The sequence below is a fragment of the Barbus barbus genome (assembly GCF_936440315.1).
Source record: "Barbus barbus genome assembly, chromosome: 26".
In the NCBI taxonomy this organism is placed as follows: domain Eukaryota; kingdom Metazoa; phylum Chordata; class Actinopteri; order Cypriniformes; family Cyprinidae; genus Barbus; species Barbus barbus.
Window position 1 is genome coordinate 26,608,652 of NC_136754.1, and position 15,846 is coordinate 26,624,497.

General features: G+C 35.8%; 1 protein-coding gene across 1 annotated transcript; it reads left to right on the plus strand.

Moving 5' to 3' along the window:
* The first annotated feature begins 127 nt into the window (after positions 1-127).
* On the plus strand, positions 128-14,994 carry scp2a (sterol carrier protein 2a). The gene is made up of 16 exons (XM_079378365.1): positions 128-271; positions 1,016-1,070; positions 1,148-1,219; positions 1,354-1,485; positions 2,158-2,222; positions 2,307-2,433; positions 2,533-2,596; positions 2,939-3,025; positions 4,602-4,752; positions 5,190-5,337; positions 5,438-5,545; positions 9,315-9,468; positions 10,363-10,459; positions 10,839-10,968; positions 11,631-11,710; positions 14,149-14,994. The coding sequence occupies exons 1-16, from the start codon at positions 221-223 to the stop codon at positions 14,242-14,244; spliced, it is 1,617 nt and encodes a 538-aa protein (XP_079234491.1). The 5' UTR covers positions 128-220; the 3' UTR covers positions 14,245-14,994.
* The last annotated feature ends 852 nt before the right edge of the window (positions 14,995-15,846 follow it).

Consider the following 15,846-nt stretch of genomic DNA (forward strand, 5'->3'; position numbering starts at 1 on the left):
ATGAACTATTATCTTTTAAGGAATAAATGGAAAAACAGCTCGACAAATGATCATAAATATAGATTTCCCCTGGTTGTATAAAAGTGTCTGACCTGAATCTGATGTGTGGATAGAGCGCCACCTGTGGGACAGCGGCGGTACTGCAGCCAGCGTTTCTGTGTTTATAACCCGCTGCTGCTGTGTAGCTTCAGCAGTGAAGTCCAGTTGAGCTGACCTGAAGATGGCTGCAACAAGAAACAGGGTTTTTGTTATCGGGGTGGGAATGACAAAGGTAAACGCATCGATTACCTTGATATTTGCGCGTTGTAATGGTCTGGTTTGCTAAAAGGATACTGTAATGTAGCCTAGCTTAATACTGTGATGAAGTTAACTGCACAGCCTGTAGGAGTTGTAGTTTTATATATAAAAACTAATTTTAACACTATGACACTCGGTGGCTTTGAATATAATATGTTTTATTAAAATATTGCATGTAGCACGTTGTTAGTTATGCGCTGTACAGTAACTAGCCTTATTGCTAAAGGCAGACTGCATGGTGTGGTTCATTGCTCTGAATAAAGTGCTGTATCGCCATTAAAAAAGAGTTATGCAATGCTGTAACGTTTCTTATCTCTGATCTGTTGAGTGCTAAAGTCCTCCAGACCTTCACAGAAACGCAAAGATATAAGGATTAATCGGTAAATGACCCTGAATTAAATGTGTCTGTGCAAGATGACAATGAACGCGGGTTACACAATCAGAAAGCTCGTTACATTGTGCTCATAGTTTACAAAGTAACACTGAAAGAATGAATATAATGTTTACAAAGTAACACTGAAAGTATTAATATAATAGAGTTCAGTGTTCCTGCTTAAATGTACTTCATAAAGGTTTTTCATATTATATGAGGTTTAATTTAATTTATACATTATATATTTTATAAATGTCCTGATAAATATAAACCTAATGGCCAAAATTTCAGGCATATTTCTAAAGAGCCGTATGTCAGTCAGTGATTATTTGTCCTGTTTTTCAGTTTGAAAAGCCGGGTGCAAGAGACATGGATTACCCAGACATGGCTAAAGAAGCAGGTGCAGTTGATGAACCTTGTTTAGCACATTGTACTGCAGAAATATGAATGTTTTGATTCCCTTCTGTTGTGGCACAGGGCAGAAAGCGCTGGCGGATGCTGAGATCAAGTACAGTGCCGTCCAACAAGCCTGTGTAGGCTATGTGTATGGTATGTCTGTCAGACTTATTGTTAATATTCAATATAGTATATGATATGTCAACAGGTTTTTATGCATTACACCTTGACTTGCATGTTCTCTGACGTCAGAGTTGAATTTATGTGTTTTTTCTGTATTTCTCCAGGTGACTCGACATGTGGCCAGAGGGCTATTTATCACAGCCTGGGTTTATCAGGGATCCCAATAATCAACGTCAACAATAACTGCTCTACTGGCTCTACAGCGCTGTTTATGGCCCGTCAGCTCATTCAGGGAGGTGAGCAGGCCACTACAGTCTGTACTATAGAAGGAGTTATTTTATTTATTTATTTATTTATTTAAACTATGGTATTGAACACACTCTTTTATTGATTAGTAATAATATAAATAAAGTTTGGGGTTGGTATGATTGATTTTTTTTTAAAAGAAGTATCTAATGATTTTATATGATCAAATACAGTAAAAACAGTGCTGCTACAAAAATATTATTACAATTTAAAAAGACTGATTCCTGTTTGAATATGTATTTTAAAATATATAAATTTATTTAATGTGATGGCAAAGCTGAATTGCCAATTTTAAATAAGTGTTACTTTCCTTCCTTCCTTTTTTTTTTTTTATAAATCTTACGTTCCTCAGACTTTCGAATGGTAGTATATCACACTTCAAAAGTCAAAGAAAAAGTCACTAAATATAAAAAAATATATATATTTTCTTTATTTCTTCAGCACCAAATTAAAATTAAGCACTGCTAAAAAGAAATTTCACAGGCATCACAGGAATAAATTGCATTTTAAAATATATTCAAATAGAAAACACAATTTTACTGTATTTTTGATCAGATTAATGCAATCTTGGTGTGCCTAAGAGACTTCTTTCAAAAACAATTTAAACAGTTATTTCAAACTTTTGCCCAGTAGTGTATTTAATACAGACTTATTGCACTCAGGCTTGGCTGATTGTGTTCTTGCCTTGGGCTTTGAGAAGATGGAAAGAGGTTCACTATCCTCAAAGGTGTGAGTGCAGCTCGCAGCTCTGTTATAATACCAGTGATGAAGCAAATCAGCCTGTGTCTCATGTCATCTCATGGGTTTGCAGTACATGGACAGAACCAACCCTATGGACAAGCACATGGAGGTGATGATCAACCGTTACGGGGTGGCGGCGGCACCAGCTGCACCTCAGATGTTCGGCAACGCTGGAAGAGAACACATGGAGAAGTACGGTAAGATCTCAGTACAGCCTTCAGTGTGTAATATGAGAGATTTAGACTGATCCAGGCAACTACTCAGACCCCTGCAATAAAACTTTGTGTCTTCTCTAGGCACGAAACCAGAGCATTTTGCCAAAATTGCTTGGAAGAACCACAAGCATTCCACCAATAATCCGTAAGTTTTAATGACTTTGTTATAAAAGAAATGTCAACGTTAATTTCTGTGCGTAAGAAATCTTGGTTGCACTTTATTTTACAGTACGTAAACTTACATGTACTTAGTGTACTTATAGTGTAGCTACCTGAGAAAGAACTGGTCATATAAGGTAGCTACATGGGGTAGGGGTAGGTTCAGGGTTAGTACCTAGTTATTACCTAGTCATTGTAATACATTGTAAGTACATGAGTAACAGAACTATAAAATAAAGTGCTACTGAAATCTTTTAGCATATTACAGGTAACAGAAAGACACATTCAGTCTTTTATTCTCTTTCTTTTTCTCCACGTTCTCACTCAGATACTCTCAGTTCCAGGATGAATATAGTCTGGAGCAGGTCATTAACTCCAGGAAGGTCTTTGAGTTCCTCACACTCTTACAGTGTTGGTAAGTGCACCGGAGAGTGAGCAGAGAGTCCGGTTGTTGCCATAGTTGGAATATCCACAAACTCATCCAGAACGCTGCTGCCAGGATTCTGACTAGAACCAGAAAATCTGAGCATATCACACCGGTCCTCAGGTCCTTACACTGGCTTCCAGTTACATTTAGGATTGATTTTAAAGTGTTTTTACTCGTTTATAAGTCACTCAATGGCCTAGGACCTAAATACACTGCAGATATGGGGAAGTCGTGGCCTAATGGTTAGAGAGTCGGACTCGTAATCCAAAGGTTGTGAGTTCGAGTCTCGGGCCGGCAGGGATTGTAGGTGGGGGGAGTGAATGTCCAGTGCTCTCTCCACCCTCAATACCACGACTGAGGTGCCCTTGAGCAAGGCACCGAACCCCCAACTGCTCCCCGGGCGCGGCAGCATAAATGGCTGCCCACTGCTCCGGGTGTATGTTCACGGTGTGTGTGTGTTCACTGCTGTGTGTGTGCACGATGGATGGGTTAAATGCAGAGCACGAATTCCGAGTATGGGTCACCATACTTGGCAGTATGTCACTTCACTCACTTTTTCACTTTATATGCTCACTGAATATAAACCTAACAGACCACTCAGATCATTAGGATCTAACACCAAGGGTTCACACAAAACAAGGGGAGTCTGCTTTTAGCTATTATGCCGCCCGCAGTTGGAACCAGCTTCCAGAAGAGATCAGATGTGCTAAAACATTAGCCACAATTAAATCAAGACTCAAAACTCATCTGTTTAGCTGTGCATTTGTTGAATGAGCACTGTGCTATGTCCGAAATTACTGCACTGTATTTAAAATTAAATTCATTTTAAATCAATTTCTATATCATTTCCAAATTCCTTGTTTTTATTATTATTTTTAATTCCTTGTTTTTACTGCTGTGATTATTATTTTTAATGACTATTTCACTTTCTTTTATGTAAAGCACTTTTAATTACCACTGTGTATGAAATGTGCTATATAAATAAACTTGCCTTGCCTTGCATGGAAGTTATTAGTATTTAATATTCATAGTTCAGCACAAGTTGATCTCAGTCAACAGGACTTGTAGCATATTGCTGTTTACCACAAAAATTAATTGTTCCTCCTTTTCTTAAAAAGAAAAAGTCAAAATTGGTGAAGCACTTACAATAGCAGTGTGAATAAGCCACAAGACATAAACAATATGAGTGTTTATTGACATTCAAGGTAAAAAGTTCCAGATTTGGTGAAAGTTTAGTCTTTCTTACCATTCCTTACTGGTCTTTTTTAATTTAATTTAATAAAAATTTTTAATTTGATTTATTTTGTGGTAATCAGTGTTATTCCAAAAATGCCGTTGACTGAGTTTATTATATACTGAACACAATTAAATAGTCCTCAAAGAATGTTCTGGGAGTTTTACAAGTTGGTGAAATTTTTTGCATGATGGTCATTATTTTAGCTTATAAATGTTATTATTTTAAGAAACGTTTATGGTCATATTAGCTTGTTAAACTGAATTGTGGTGGGTCCATCATCTTGTCCAACAGAAGCAGATTTTCATATTGTCTCTTATTTTCCTGTAGCCCAACATCTGATGGGGCAGGAGCTGCGGTTCTGGCCAGTGAGAAGTTTGTGAGGAGGAACGGATTGGAGAAAAAGGCTGTGGAGATCATTGCTCAGGAAATGGTCACAGACCTCAGCAGTACCTTTGAGGAAAACAGCTGTATGAAAATGGTAAGAGTAGCTGATCTTGTTGAGCAGCACTCAGCTTAAAAAAAGTATATACGTATACCCCAAAAAGTATATAAGTACCCCAAAATAAACATTTTGTAATTTATTCACCCTCATGTCCTTTTTTCTTCTGTGGAAAAAATATATTTTGAGGACTATTCATATCTAAACAGATTTGGTTCCCTTGGACTTCCATTATATGGGCAAGAAAATACATTTGGAAGTCAATGGGAACTGAAAATACTTATACTATTTGTATCAAAATGTGTTCCACAGAAGACAGAAAGTCATGTAGGTTTGGAATGATATGAAGGTCAGTAAATGATGACAGACTTTTCATTTTCAGGTGTACTGTGCCTTTAAACTATGATTCTATATATGACATTTTTCATTGTCTTATTTGTAATATAATGCTTTTTTTTTTACTCTGTCCATCGTAGGTTGGTTATGACATGACCCATCTTGCAGCTCAGAGGTGCTTTGACGCCGCTGGTCTGAAGCCGTCAGATGTTGACGTCATCGAGCTGCACGACTGCTTCTCTGCCAATGAGCTTATCACCTATGAAGCTCTGGGACTGTGTCCAGAGGGTGAGATGGACGACTTCACAAGCACATTTTTCTAGTACAACTTTTTAAAAATGTAAATTTAGATTAGCAGCTTAAAATATTTTCTGTTTTTCATTGGCAGGTAAAGCCGGTGAGCTGATTGATCGGGGTGATAATACATATGGTGGCAAATGGGTGATAAACCCCAGTGGAGGACTCATCTCTAAAGGACATCCGCTTGGAGCCACAGGTATGGTTAATCAAACGCGCCTGATGGCAGATCTGGGTGAATTAAAGGGGTCATATCATGCGATTTCAAGTTTTCCTTTCCTGTTTGTGCATAGATAAGATCCCTGAAGTTGCAAAGACCAAAGTCTCAAAACCAAAGAGATATTCTTTATAAAAGTTAAGACTCTGCCACACACAGTTTTGAGCAGTGTAGTGTAGTTCTTGTTTGTCGTTTCTCCGATCATAAATGCAGACATGGTAATGTTTACATGGCGATGCAATGCAACGCGTAAAAAGACAGTATAAGTCATTATAATCAGTAATTATGTCCCTACTGGATGCAACAAATGCCTCGTTTATAGTGGGTTTTATTGTTTTTGTCTCATCGCGCCGGGAAACGGCATCACAATACGATAAGGAGCGTAACATTTCCATCTCACACTTGAGGTATTCGGCCAATCACAATGCACCGAATAACTGGCCAATCAGAGCACGCCTCACTTCTCAGAATGCTGAGCTTTGTAAAAAACGACGCATTTCAGAAAGGCGGGACATAGAGGAGCAACAATAATGTTCAGTATGTGGAAAATAATGTGTTTTTTGAACATTAAACTGCATAAACACATTGCATTACAGCAAATAATGTTCTTTTTAGCAACGTCATATGACCCCTTCAATAAGATAATTTTTACTCACACTCATGTCACTCCAGGGCCCGTATTCATGAAAAATCTTAGTGCTAAGAGTTGCTCCTAGTAACAAAATTCTTAGAAATGTGGGTGTTTCCTCTTAAAATTAAAGAAAAGATCCTAGTAAAGAAAAAAGTAATTCAGAAAGCATCTTAACCTTTAAAAGAGGTCTTAAGGTCCAAAATTGTTAGGAGTACGAACGAGGACTTTTAAGAGGCTTAAGAGTTTCTTTAGCAGCAGAGAAAATGGATGAAACATGAAGAGGGAGAAGAAATGTTGCACACAATGCACGACAGTGAGTTAATAAGACGCTACACATTAGATCGTGCAAGGATCATGTTTGTGACCGATCTTATTGGAGACACACTAACAACTCCGACACCGCACAGAAATGCCATAGCGCCATAAATCACTACATTAACTACATTAACATATTTGGCAACTGGAAAAATGTAACTATGCAGCAGCGATGATTTGGGTCTGTACCTGACAGCACTTTCAGAACCTTATTGTGTCACTGTTCATTTCCTATAAAATACGTTAATTATGACAGCATGGTAAATAAAAAATATATATACAGTGGTGTGAAAAAGTGTTGGCCCCCTTCCGGATTTTTTATTTTTTTGCATGTTTGTCACACTTTAATGTTTCAGATCATCAAACAAATTTAAATATTAATCAACGATAACACAAGTAAACACAACATGCCGTTTGTGAATTAATTTTTTTATTATGAAGGGAAATATGAACAGTTATGAACTGATTATAGACAGTTGCTGATATAAGAGTAAATTAGAGGCACCTCAAAACCATAAAATGAACAAATACACCTGTAAATTAATTATTTTAAAACAACTGACTTCATCCACTTAGAGTTTATTTACCCCCCTCACGGCTTATTTTCTGTGGCTGTCTGTAGATTAGACACAAATGAAATTTCCGTATTTATTTACTCACCCTAATGTTGTTCTAAAGTGCGTTAGCTTTTTTTTCATAGCACAAAAGGAGAAATGGAAAATAATGTCCTACTCACGCTTGTCCATTTAATGTCAGTGAATGGTGACTCGGTCAACCAATTGGCTTTTACTGTGTGACAGTGTCCATCCCTAACCCGTTTGTGTCTGCTTGTGGCTCTCCACCAGCAGAGGGAGTCGCATCTCTGAATTAGTGAATTAACACTAGATTCCAGCAGGACATCAGCTCTGCTTGAGTTACTACTAGTTGGTGTGGTGGAATATTAAACTGGTTTGTCTCCTAATTGTAAACTGATTGGTGTCATAAAACCAGGTGTAGAACAATGGACTCTCTATGTCAATCCTTTTAAGCTCTCCATCCAACCATCCATCTCTGTGCCCCTTCCTATCTTTCTCAACAGTGAACGTTAGATGAGTAGTAGTGCTGGTGAAGGAGGTTAAAACTCACTTGATTTCATTTTCGGACTGACATTGTATTCTAAATCCATTTGTCATCATCATAGTAGTCTGATTATTTTTTGGGCAAATGGATCAGACAGAATCTGAAGCTATTCGAGCTGCTTGATTTCTTTCTTCAGGTTTTAAGTGGTTTGAGAGTTTTTCTTGATCTCGATCCACACCTTTTCTACGAGGAGTTAGGAGTCACAGGCTTGCTCTGTCTGACTGAAAAGGTCTTATTCTAAGTCTCTTATCCTGTTGGGGATAATGATCAAAAGTAAAGCAGTTTAGCCCAACAGGATAAAATGCTCAACCTGAGCATTAACACAGGAGACAGGACCTCAGGATTAAGGTGGAGTCAAGTCACCGGCCGTCCAGCGCTGCAGATATCAGTTCACTGCAGTGGTGATAGAAAACAGAGACGGTGTGAGGTCATAGTTTTTAAAAGGTGCCCATTAGCAGTACTAAACATTTTTATTAAATATTTTCTACTGCCAGAAAGACTTTTTTTTCTTTTTTAACCTTAAACATTTTGTCCTCTTAGTTAAAAAAAATTGGCTTAAAGTCAGGGAAGGTGATTTGGGCCAAAACCATTTTTTGTTATACTGGTTGAAATTGTCTTTACAAGTGGTCTAAATGTATTTCTATCGTCTGTGGAAGGCATAGAACCATAATATGTTCGTCCCATCATGTCTTTCGGTCCAAGGGATGCGATTGGCTGTCTTTCTTGCCTGTGAACGTATGTATTTGCATACCTCTGCGCACCCTGTTCGTACAGACACCATACTCCATCAGTGCATTCCAGCGAGAATGGAAGGCGTTTTTATTATAATATTATGTGCTTTGTACTGTAATGTTTTCTCACCGGTGAATGAGACATGAGGGTAATCTGACAGCGTTGACAGTCTCTCATCGTGTCGCTGATTAGCCTCTGGTCTGTGCACATTGATGTGTTTTGGAGGAGGTGTGGCTTTGGAGACTGATTTTGCAGGGAGAGTGGCATCTTATGCTTTCAAAGCTAGCTTGCTATTGCTAACCTTTCTGAAATCACCTACCCTACCTTTAATGTAAAAATTTGCAAGATAAAATAATAACAGTTTCAGTCGAATAAACCTTAGTCAGGGTAACAGCGTATTTTGTTTTTGAATGTGAATAAGGCTGAGGGATATTAATACAGTGTTGTCAGTGGATTGTTATATTTGTGACAAAATGCCTCACTAAAATAATTTTAATAGACGAAAACTACATAAAATCTGGAAATTTAGCTTTTTAAATATGATGTGATCTAGGACATTTATGCCATTATAAAAACTTTGATTTTGTCCCTCAAAGTCTTATTTTCATTAGTGTAAAATTCAATATTTCATTCATTTCGTTAACCATTTCTAATCCCTAGTTTTATGCCATAGCATGTAAAGAATATTTACATTATAGAACAACAAATTTTCAGAGACTTTTCAATGCAACTACTTTGTGCAAAATGCTATATAAATGAAAATTTAACAAAGACCATCAAGAAAGAACCTGGTCCATTTTATGGCAGTTTTGTTCATTAATTATTAGAGGACAGAAGAATCATTAGGTCATGGAATATAGAAGCGCTCACACAGAACCAGTGAAGGCAGAAGGCTGTGACACTGAGAGCGAGTGAAAGGCGGTGGATGAATTCTGGCCTGTTTTCCTGGCTCAGGTCTGGCTCAGTGTGCAGAGCTGTGCTGGCAGCTGAGGGAGGAGGCGGGGCCTCGGCAGGTCCCCGGGGCAAAGGTCGCCTTGCAGCACAACATCGGTCTTGGTGGAGCGGTGGTCGTCACTCTCTACAGGATGGGCTTCCCTCAAGAAACAAGGTATGTTTAAAGCTAAAATATGTTGCGACCTGTCTTAACGAGCATTGAGATGACTGGCCTAACAATATCCAGTAACTTCTTTTATTGTTTTAAAAAAAATATATTATATGATCTATATATTCAAATTTCTGTCTTTTTTTTTTGCCCCCAAAATCCCAACCATGTTCAAAAGTTCAAGACTTTTTAATGTTTCTGAAAGAAGTTCAGCAAAGCTGCATTGATTTTAATTAAAATAGGGTAAAATAATAATTTAGTAAAATATTAATATAAATTAAAATGCCTTTTTTATTTTAATATCTTTTAAAATGTCATTTATTTCTTTGATGCAAAGCTGAATTTTCAGCAGCCATTACTCTAGTCTTCTGATACGATGATTAGGTGCTCAAGTAATTCATTGTCAGTGTTGAAAACTCAACTTTTCAGAGTAGAAAGTTTAAATAACAGAATTAGTTTGAAACAGAAATATATTGCAACCTTACAAATTATGTTACTGTCACTTTTGATCAGTTTAATGTGTCTGAATAAAAGTATTAATTTGAAAAAGTATTAACGTCAAACTTTTGCACAGCAGTGCACACTGTTATTTTTTATTTAGTTTTATGCTTGAATGGTTCAGCTCTGTTGTATGTTTGTTTAAGCATACTGAACACTGGGTACAAAATCCAAGGTACAAAAGATTATATTTCTATATGACCTACATACATAATTACATATAACTTCACGAACTCTATGTACTCATACAGGCTTATAAGTCATTAGAATATATGAATATAGAAGTGTTACATTTTGTTAAATGCCGAAGTTCTTTTACATACATTAAAACCAGACCTTTGGACTTGGTACACACCATACATGCACCTGCAGAGTTGAACTGTCTGAACTAAACCTTCTCAGCTCTCGGATCGCTGCCGTGGCCACCAGCGCGACCAGCGACCTCAAAGGCTTCAAAGCTCACACTGTCTTCAAGGAGATAGAGAAGAAGCTACAGGAGGTAATTCATCATACCAAGCAAATCAGACTCTGCTTCTGTACACTAACAGTGGTTTGGGGTTTGTTAATGCCTTCGTGGCTTCTGCAAACCTATTACACCCAAAAATAAGATGCACAGATAGACAAGACTGAACAATGACTCGTAGCTCATTTCTTGGAAAGAGTAATATTCCTGGAGGACGTGTAAATCACATCTCAAATGACTTTTTAAATTAAGTCAACGTGGATGTTAAAACTCCAGTGCTGTTATTATTGTAGAAATAATTTGCACCAGTGTAAAATAATACAATAGCATACTGTAAGTGAAATTCCGTGAAGAATAATGAAAAACTAATCCAATTTTCTACAGATTTATTAAATGATGTCATTATTTTTAACAGGAGGGAGAGGCATATATAAAGAAAATTGGTGGTGTTTTCGCTTTCAAAGTGAAGGACGGTCCAGGTGGAAGTGAAGCATTATGGGTCGTGGATGTAAAAAATGGCAAAGGTTCAGTGACCAATGATGCAGGTGTGTTTAGATTTTTTGTCCATCTCATTGTGTGTTGTATATTATTGGAAAATTCATAAAAAAAAACAAAACTGAAAGGATGACATTTACATTTTAATAAAAACAAAAGGGTCAGCATTTTTTATTCAGCATTTTATTTAAAAGTGACAGTAAAGATATTTATAATGTTACAGAAGATTTACATTTCAAATAAATGCTGTTCTTTTGAAATTTTATTCATTAATAATATCAGTTTTCACAAAACTATTAAGCAGCACAACTTTGTAAATCTTGATAATAATGTTTCTTGAGCAGCCAATCAGCATATTAGAATGATTTCTGGATGATCATGTGACACTGAAGACTGGAGTAATGATGCTGGAAATTCAGCTTTGATCACAGGAATAAATTACATTTTAAAATAGAAATAAATATTTTGCAAAATGACTGTTTTTACTGTATTCATGATCAAATAAATGCAGCCTTGGTGATGATAAAGGACTCTTATATTCTTTTTCATATTCTAATGAAAACAAGAGAACAATTATTACAAATTTGTATTTTTTTGTAAATAGTCTTTTGCATTACACATTAAACAGTCATTTGTTAGATTTAACTGTGAAGTCAGTGTCTCCTAGAGCACTTTGTCATAGACAAATTTGAACTGTTTACTTCTTGCACAGGTAAAAAGGCCGACTGTACCATCTCTATGTCTGACCCAGATCTGCTTGAATTGATGACGGGGCGGTTGAATCCACAAACGGTACGGTTTGATGATATTCTTCGTGGTCTGTTGACATCAGAACATTGAAGCTGTTCTGATAAGTTGATGTGTATCAGTGTAGTTTGAGAGCTAGATAAGGTTTGAGCGTGTCCTGGGACAGAGCCAGCGGTGCAGGATTAGTCCCTCTTAAACCTCGCCCCATGGCCAACAGACACACTGACCGTTCGTCTGGCCTGCTCCTCAATGCAAGTATCTTACAAATTACAGCCAACACAAGATTTTCAGACTGTTTTGACACTATTTTTGTTTTTTGTTGTTCTTCAAGTTCCAGAAATGCAACATGAATGATACTGCAAATCATTAGGGCTGGAGTTATATAGCTAAAAATATGATTTTTTGTTTGCTTAATTAAAAAAAAAATAATAATAATACAAGCATGGATAATTATTTACAATAACAAAATAAAACCTGATCTTTATAGACCAGCTATTGTTACAAAGTACTGCACATACAAATCGACACTAGTTAAAAAGATGAATAATCTGGATATACAAATGAATTATGGTTGTAATTGAAATTGGCTAGCTGTCTTTATAAGGTAAATGAGTAACATTTTTGCAGTATACACGATATTCCCTAATTTGATATCATCAGCAAAGATATTTTGGGATAATTTCGCTAATGTTCGATGTATCGCCCAGTTATTCATTCAACCGTAAAGAATATTGATACAAATGTATTCGTAAACATTTTAGGATTATTTACTATTACTGCAATTAATGTCTAATAAACATGGCTATAAAGCACTCAATTAATAGCAGTTTAGTGTTTTCTGTGACCTAATCTAAAGTTTTTCTCCAGATAATCATTAACAGCTGCTTACTACTGGTTTAAAATACTGTGCATCAGTTAGGTATGGTTAACAAATTATTAACATCTAACTCTTTACATGTTAAAATTAGTCACAATGAATGAAGAATATAGCCAATTAATGTATTACCAAATGTAGACTGCAATGAACTAATAGTTTCCCAAATTATTTGTAACAAAAAGTCATTATTTTGTAATTATTTGTAATAAAGAAATGATTAATTACTGTAGGTGCTTTGTTGCTGTATATCTATTGTAAACCGATCACAAGAGTCAGTTGGTTGTGAATTGGACTACACTGATCACGCTTTGTTTTTGATTCGTTAAAAAGAACCAGTTCATGAGAGTCAATTAGTTGTGAATCAGACTACACTGAAAATGCTGTATGTTTTTGTGTGCAGCCCACATGGACGACTCGAGATAAATATGCATTTTCTTTTTTTTAATCAATTTGACCTGCAAGCTTGAGTAAAATATGACTCTTTTGGCGGTGTGGCTATAGATTCAGGAGCCACTGCTTGTGCAGGAAACACTGGAATCTAGAGTGAAATATAATTCTTGGAATTTTTAAAAATTCATATTAGGATTAATTTTGCTCTATAATGTTGCTGGCTGCCATTGCGGCGGTAGCCTTTCAGATTAATCTGATGTCAGGGATGACCTTTAACCTGTGGTGTGCAATCCATAAAACTAAACTAATCTCTGAAAAAAGATTAACATTGGGTTACTTTGACATTCCCTTGACCTGGCTTTAGCTAGCATGACATGCATACAGTATTATGTCCATTTCTTTTGGCTGAATCGCACACATTAAAGCACACAAAGCCTCCCGACACAAAATGCCGTCTTTTACACAATCCCAAATTAGGTAACGGCCTCTAATGCTTCCTCCGCTGATGTGAGTCGGAGCATGAAAAATAGATAGCCCTTTGAAATATCAATCCCTCGTGATTTACACCCATCTGTGTTGACTCAACCAACCTCCATCATGTCTGTCCATCTGTGGAACGCTACATCAGACATCAGATGGTTTGACAGAAGCTTCATCTAAAAATTAGCCACTCTTTTCACAGTAATCCTCCATAAAGGGAGTCATTTTCAGATGAATTCCAAATAGAAAAGCCGAACCGTTTAGAGCTCAAATCCATCATGACATTTAGAAACGGTCAAATGGAGAGAAACTCGCATGAAATGTAGGGGGAGGAATAATAAATGATCTAACCTTTTTATTTTGGATTCATATACAGTGGATATTAGTATCACTGAGATAATATAATTTTTATTCATATTTTGAAATAGTTTATATATTATGTTTTGATTTTAAAATGTTCATTTTATTGTTTGTTTGGCATTTTTATTCAGTTTTTTTTTTATCATCTGTATGTTTAAAAAAATTTTTTAGTTTTAGTTATTTTCGTACAAATTTTCAAGGTAAACTAAATGAAAATGTCCACTAGCTGAAGTAAAATGTTATAATAATATAAGTTTATATTATTTCAGTTAACATTTTATTTCAAGTACCAAAACTGGATTTTGTGGCTTTAGTTATCTATAATAACCCGGCTCTGTGAAGCCTTCATTTGTTAATCTTGTATTCTCATTTAAAGGCATTTTTCCAAGGAAAACTAAAGATAACTGGGAATATGGGAATGGCCATGAAACTTCAAAACCTTCAGCTGACACCTGGAAAAGCCAAACTGTGAATCTGCATCTACTGATGAACAGGGAAGTGGCACAAATTCCTGCAAATGAGTTTTGTGGAGAGATGCTAGAATGGTTAATCAGTTTCTAAATATAATTTTGTGCTGAAATTGTATGAATGGAGTTGTGTAATATTACATAGCAACAGTGAGTCTGTTGATCATTGCAGCGTAACTGCATAAAGAATACTGTGTTACTAACATACCTGAAAGACATAAGCAAAACATGTCAAAAATGATCCTGTACAATAATAATATTGTGGTATATCAGGAAGAAGAAAAAATATATCATGTGTCCTTGGGAAAGATATCACAGTAAAGTGGGCTTCAAATCACCATTGTTTAGTTGTGATGAGTAAATCACCGCTTGAATCATGCTGATGAACATGGAGTCTGACCAATGACTAATGTGCATCTAACTGACTAATATTAGTTTAATCATTAGATTTCAAACTATACCTGCAAAGGCTTGTGTTGGACCTTTAAATCTAGTGTGCAGTCAATTCAAATAGAAGCTAAGAGTGACAGACTTTGAATCTGAAATTTCCATTGATTCTTTAAATGCCTTAGATGGGTGTTGGTATATTTGTCATTTCAAAGTATTTTTGTATAATTGTATATTAATCACGTTTGTAAAAAAAAAATACAACTTATTTCTAATAAATATTCAATTTACTTCAAAACATGGTGTCATTTTCCTACAATGTTTTTAGATTTAAAATACAGTAATAAAAATGCAATATTACTATACAGTCTCTGCACTGATGCTTTGTTACTACAATAGAACATGACCATTTTCTGTCATCTAGGTCATTCATTGTTGATCAGCAAACAGTTGATTTGTTTGAAAATGCACTTTATTTGACATAAATCAAGATGATTTATTATTCATCTGCTGAATTTTTATCCTGAAACAGTTTGACTGAACAGTTTTTATGGATCTATCCGTCTTCTCCAACACTTTCAGCACTGCATATTGTAAAATGTGACCCTGGACCACAAAACCAGTCTCAAGTGTCAATTTTTCAAAATTTAGATCTATATAATCTTTCCATTGATGTATGGTTTGCTAGGATATGACAATATTTGGCCGAGATACAACTATTTGAAAATCTGGAATCTGAGGGTGCAAAAAAAAAAAAAAAATAGATATTAAGAAAATCGCCCTTAAAGTTCTTAGCAATGCATATTACTAATCAAAAATGAAATTGATATATTTACAGTAAGAAATTTACAAAATATCTTCATAGAACATGATCTTTACTTAATATCCTAATGATTTTTGGCATAAAAGAGAAATCAATAATTTTGACCCATACAGTGTATTGTACAAATATACCCCAGCGACTTAAGACTGGTTTTGTGCTCCAGGGTCACAAATAAGGCAGTATAAATTTAAACTCTGCAGTTCCCAAGAACACAACATAAGCACCATATGTTTATAAGGAAAAATAGGATTTTTCTTCTGATTTTGTTGCAATTTTAAAAGAACATCTTCAAAGTAAGTGGATGGTGATATGAGAGAATAATCTGCTCCTTTCTTAAACCTGAGTAAAGAGGATTAGTTAAGCTCATCAGCAGACTGAACACAGCAGACCATATAAA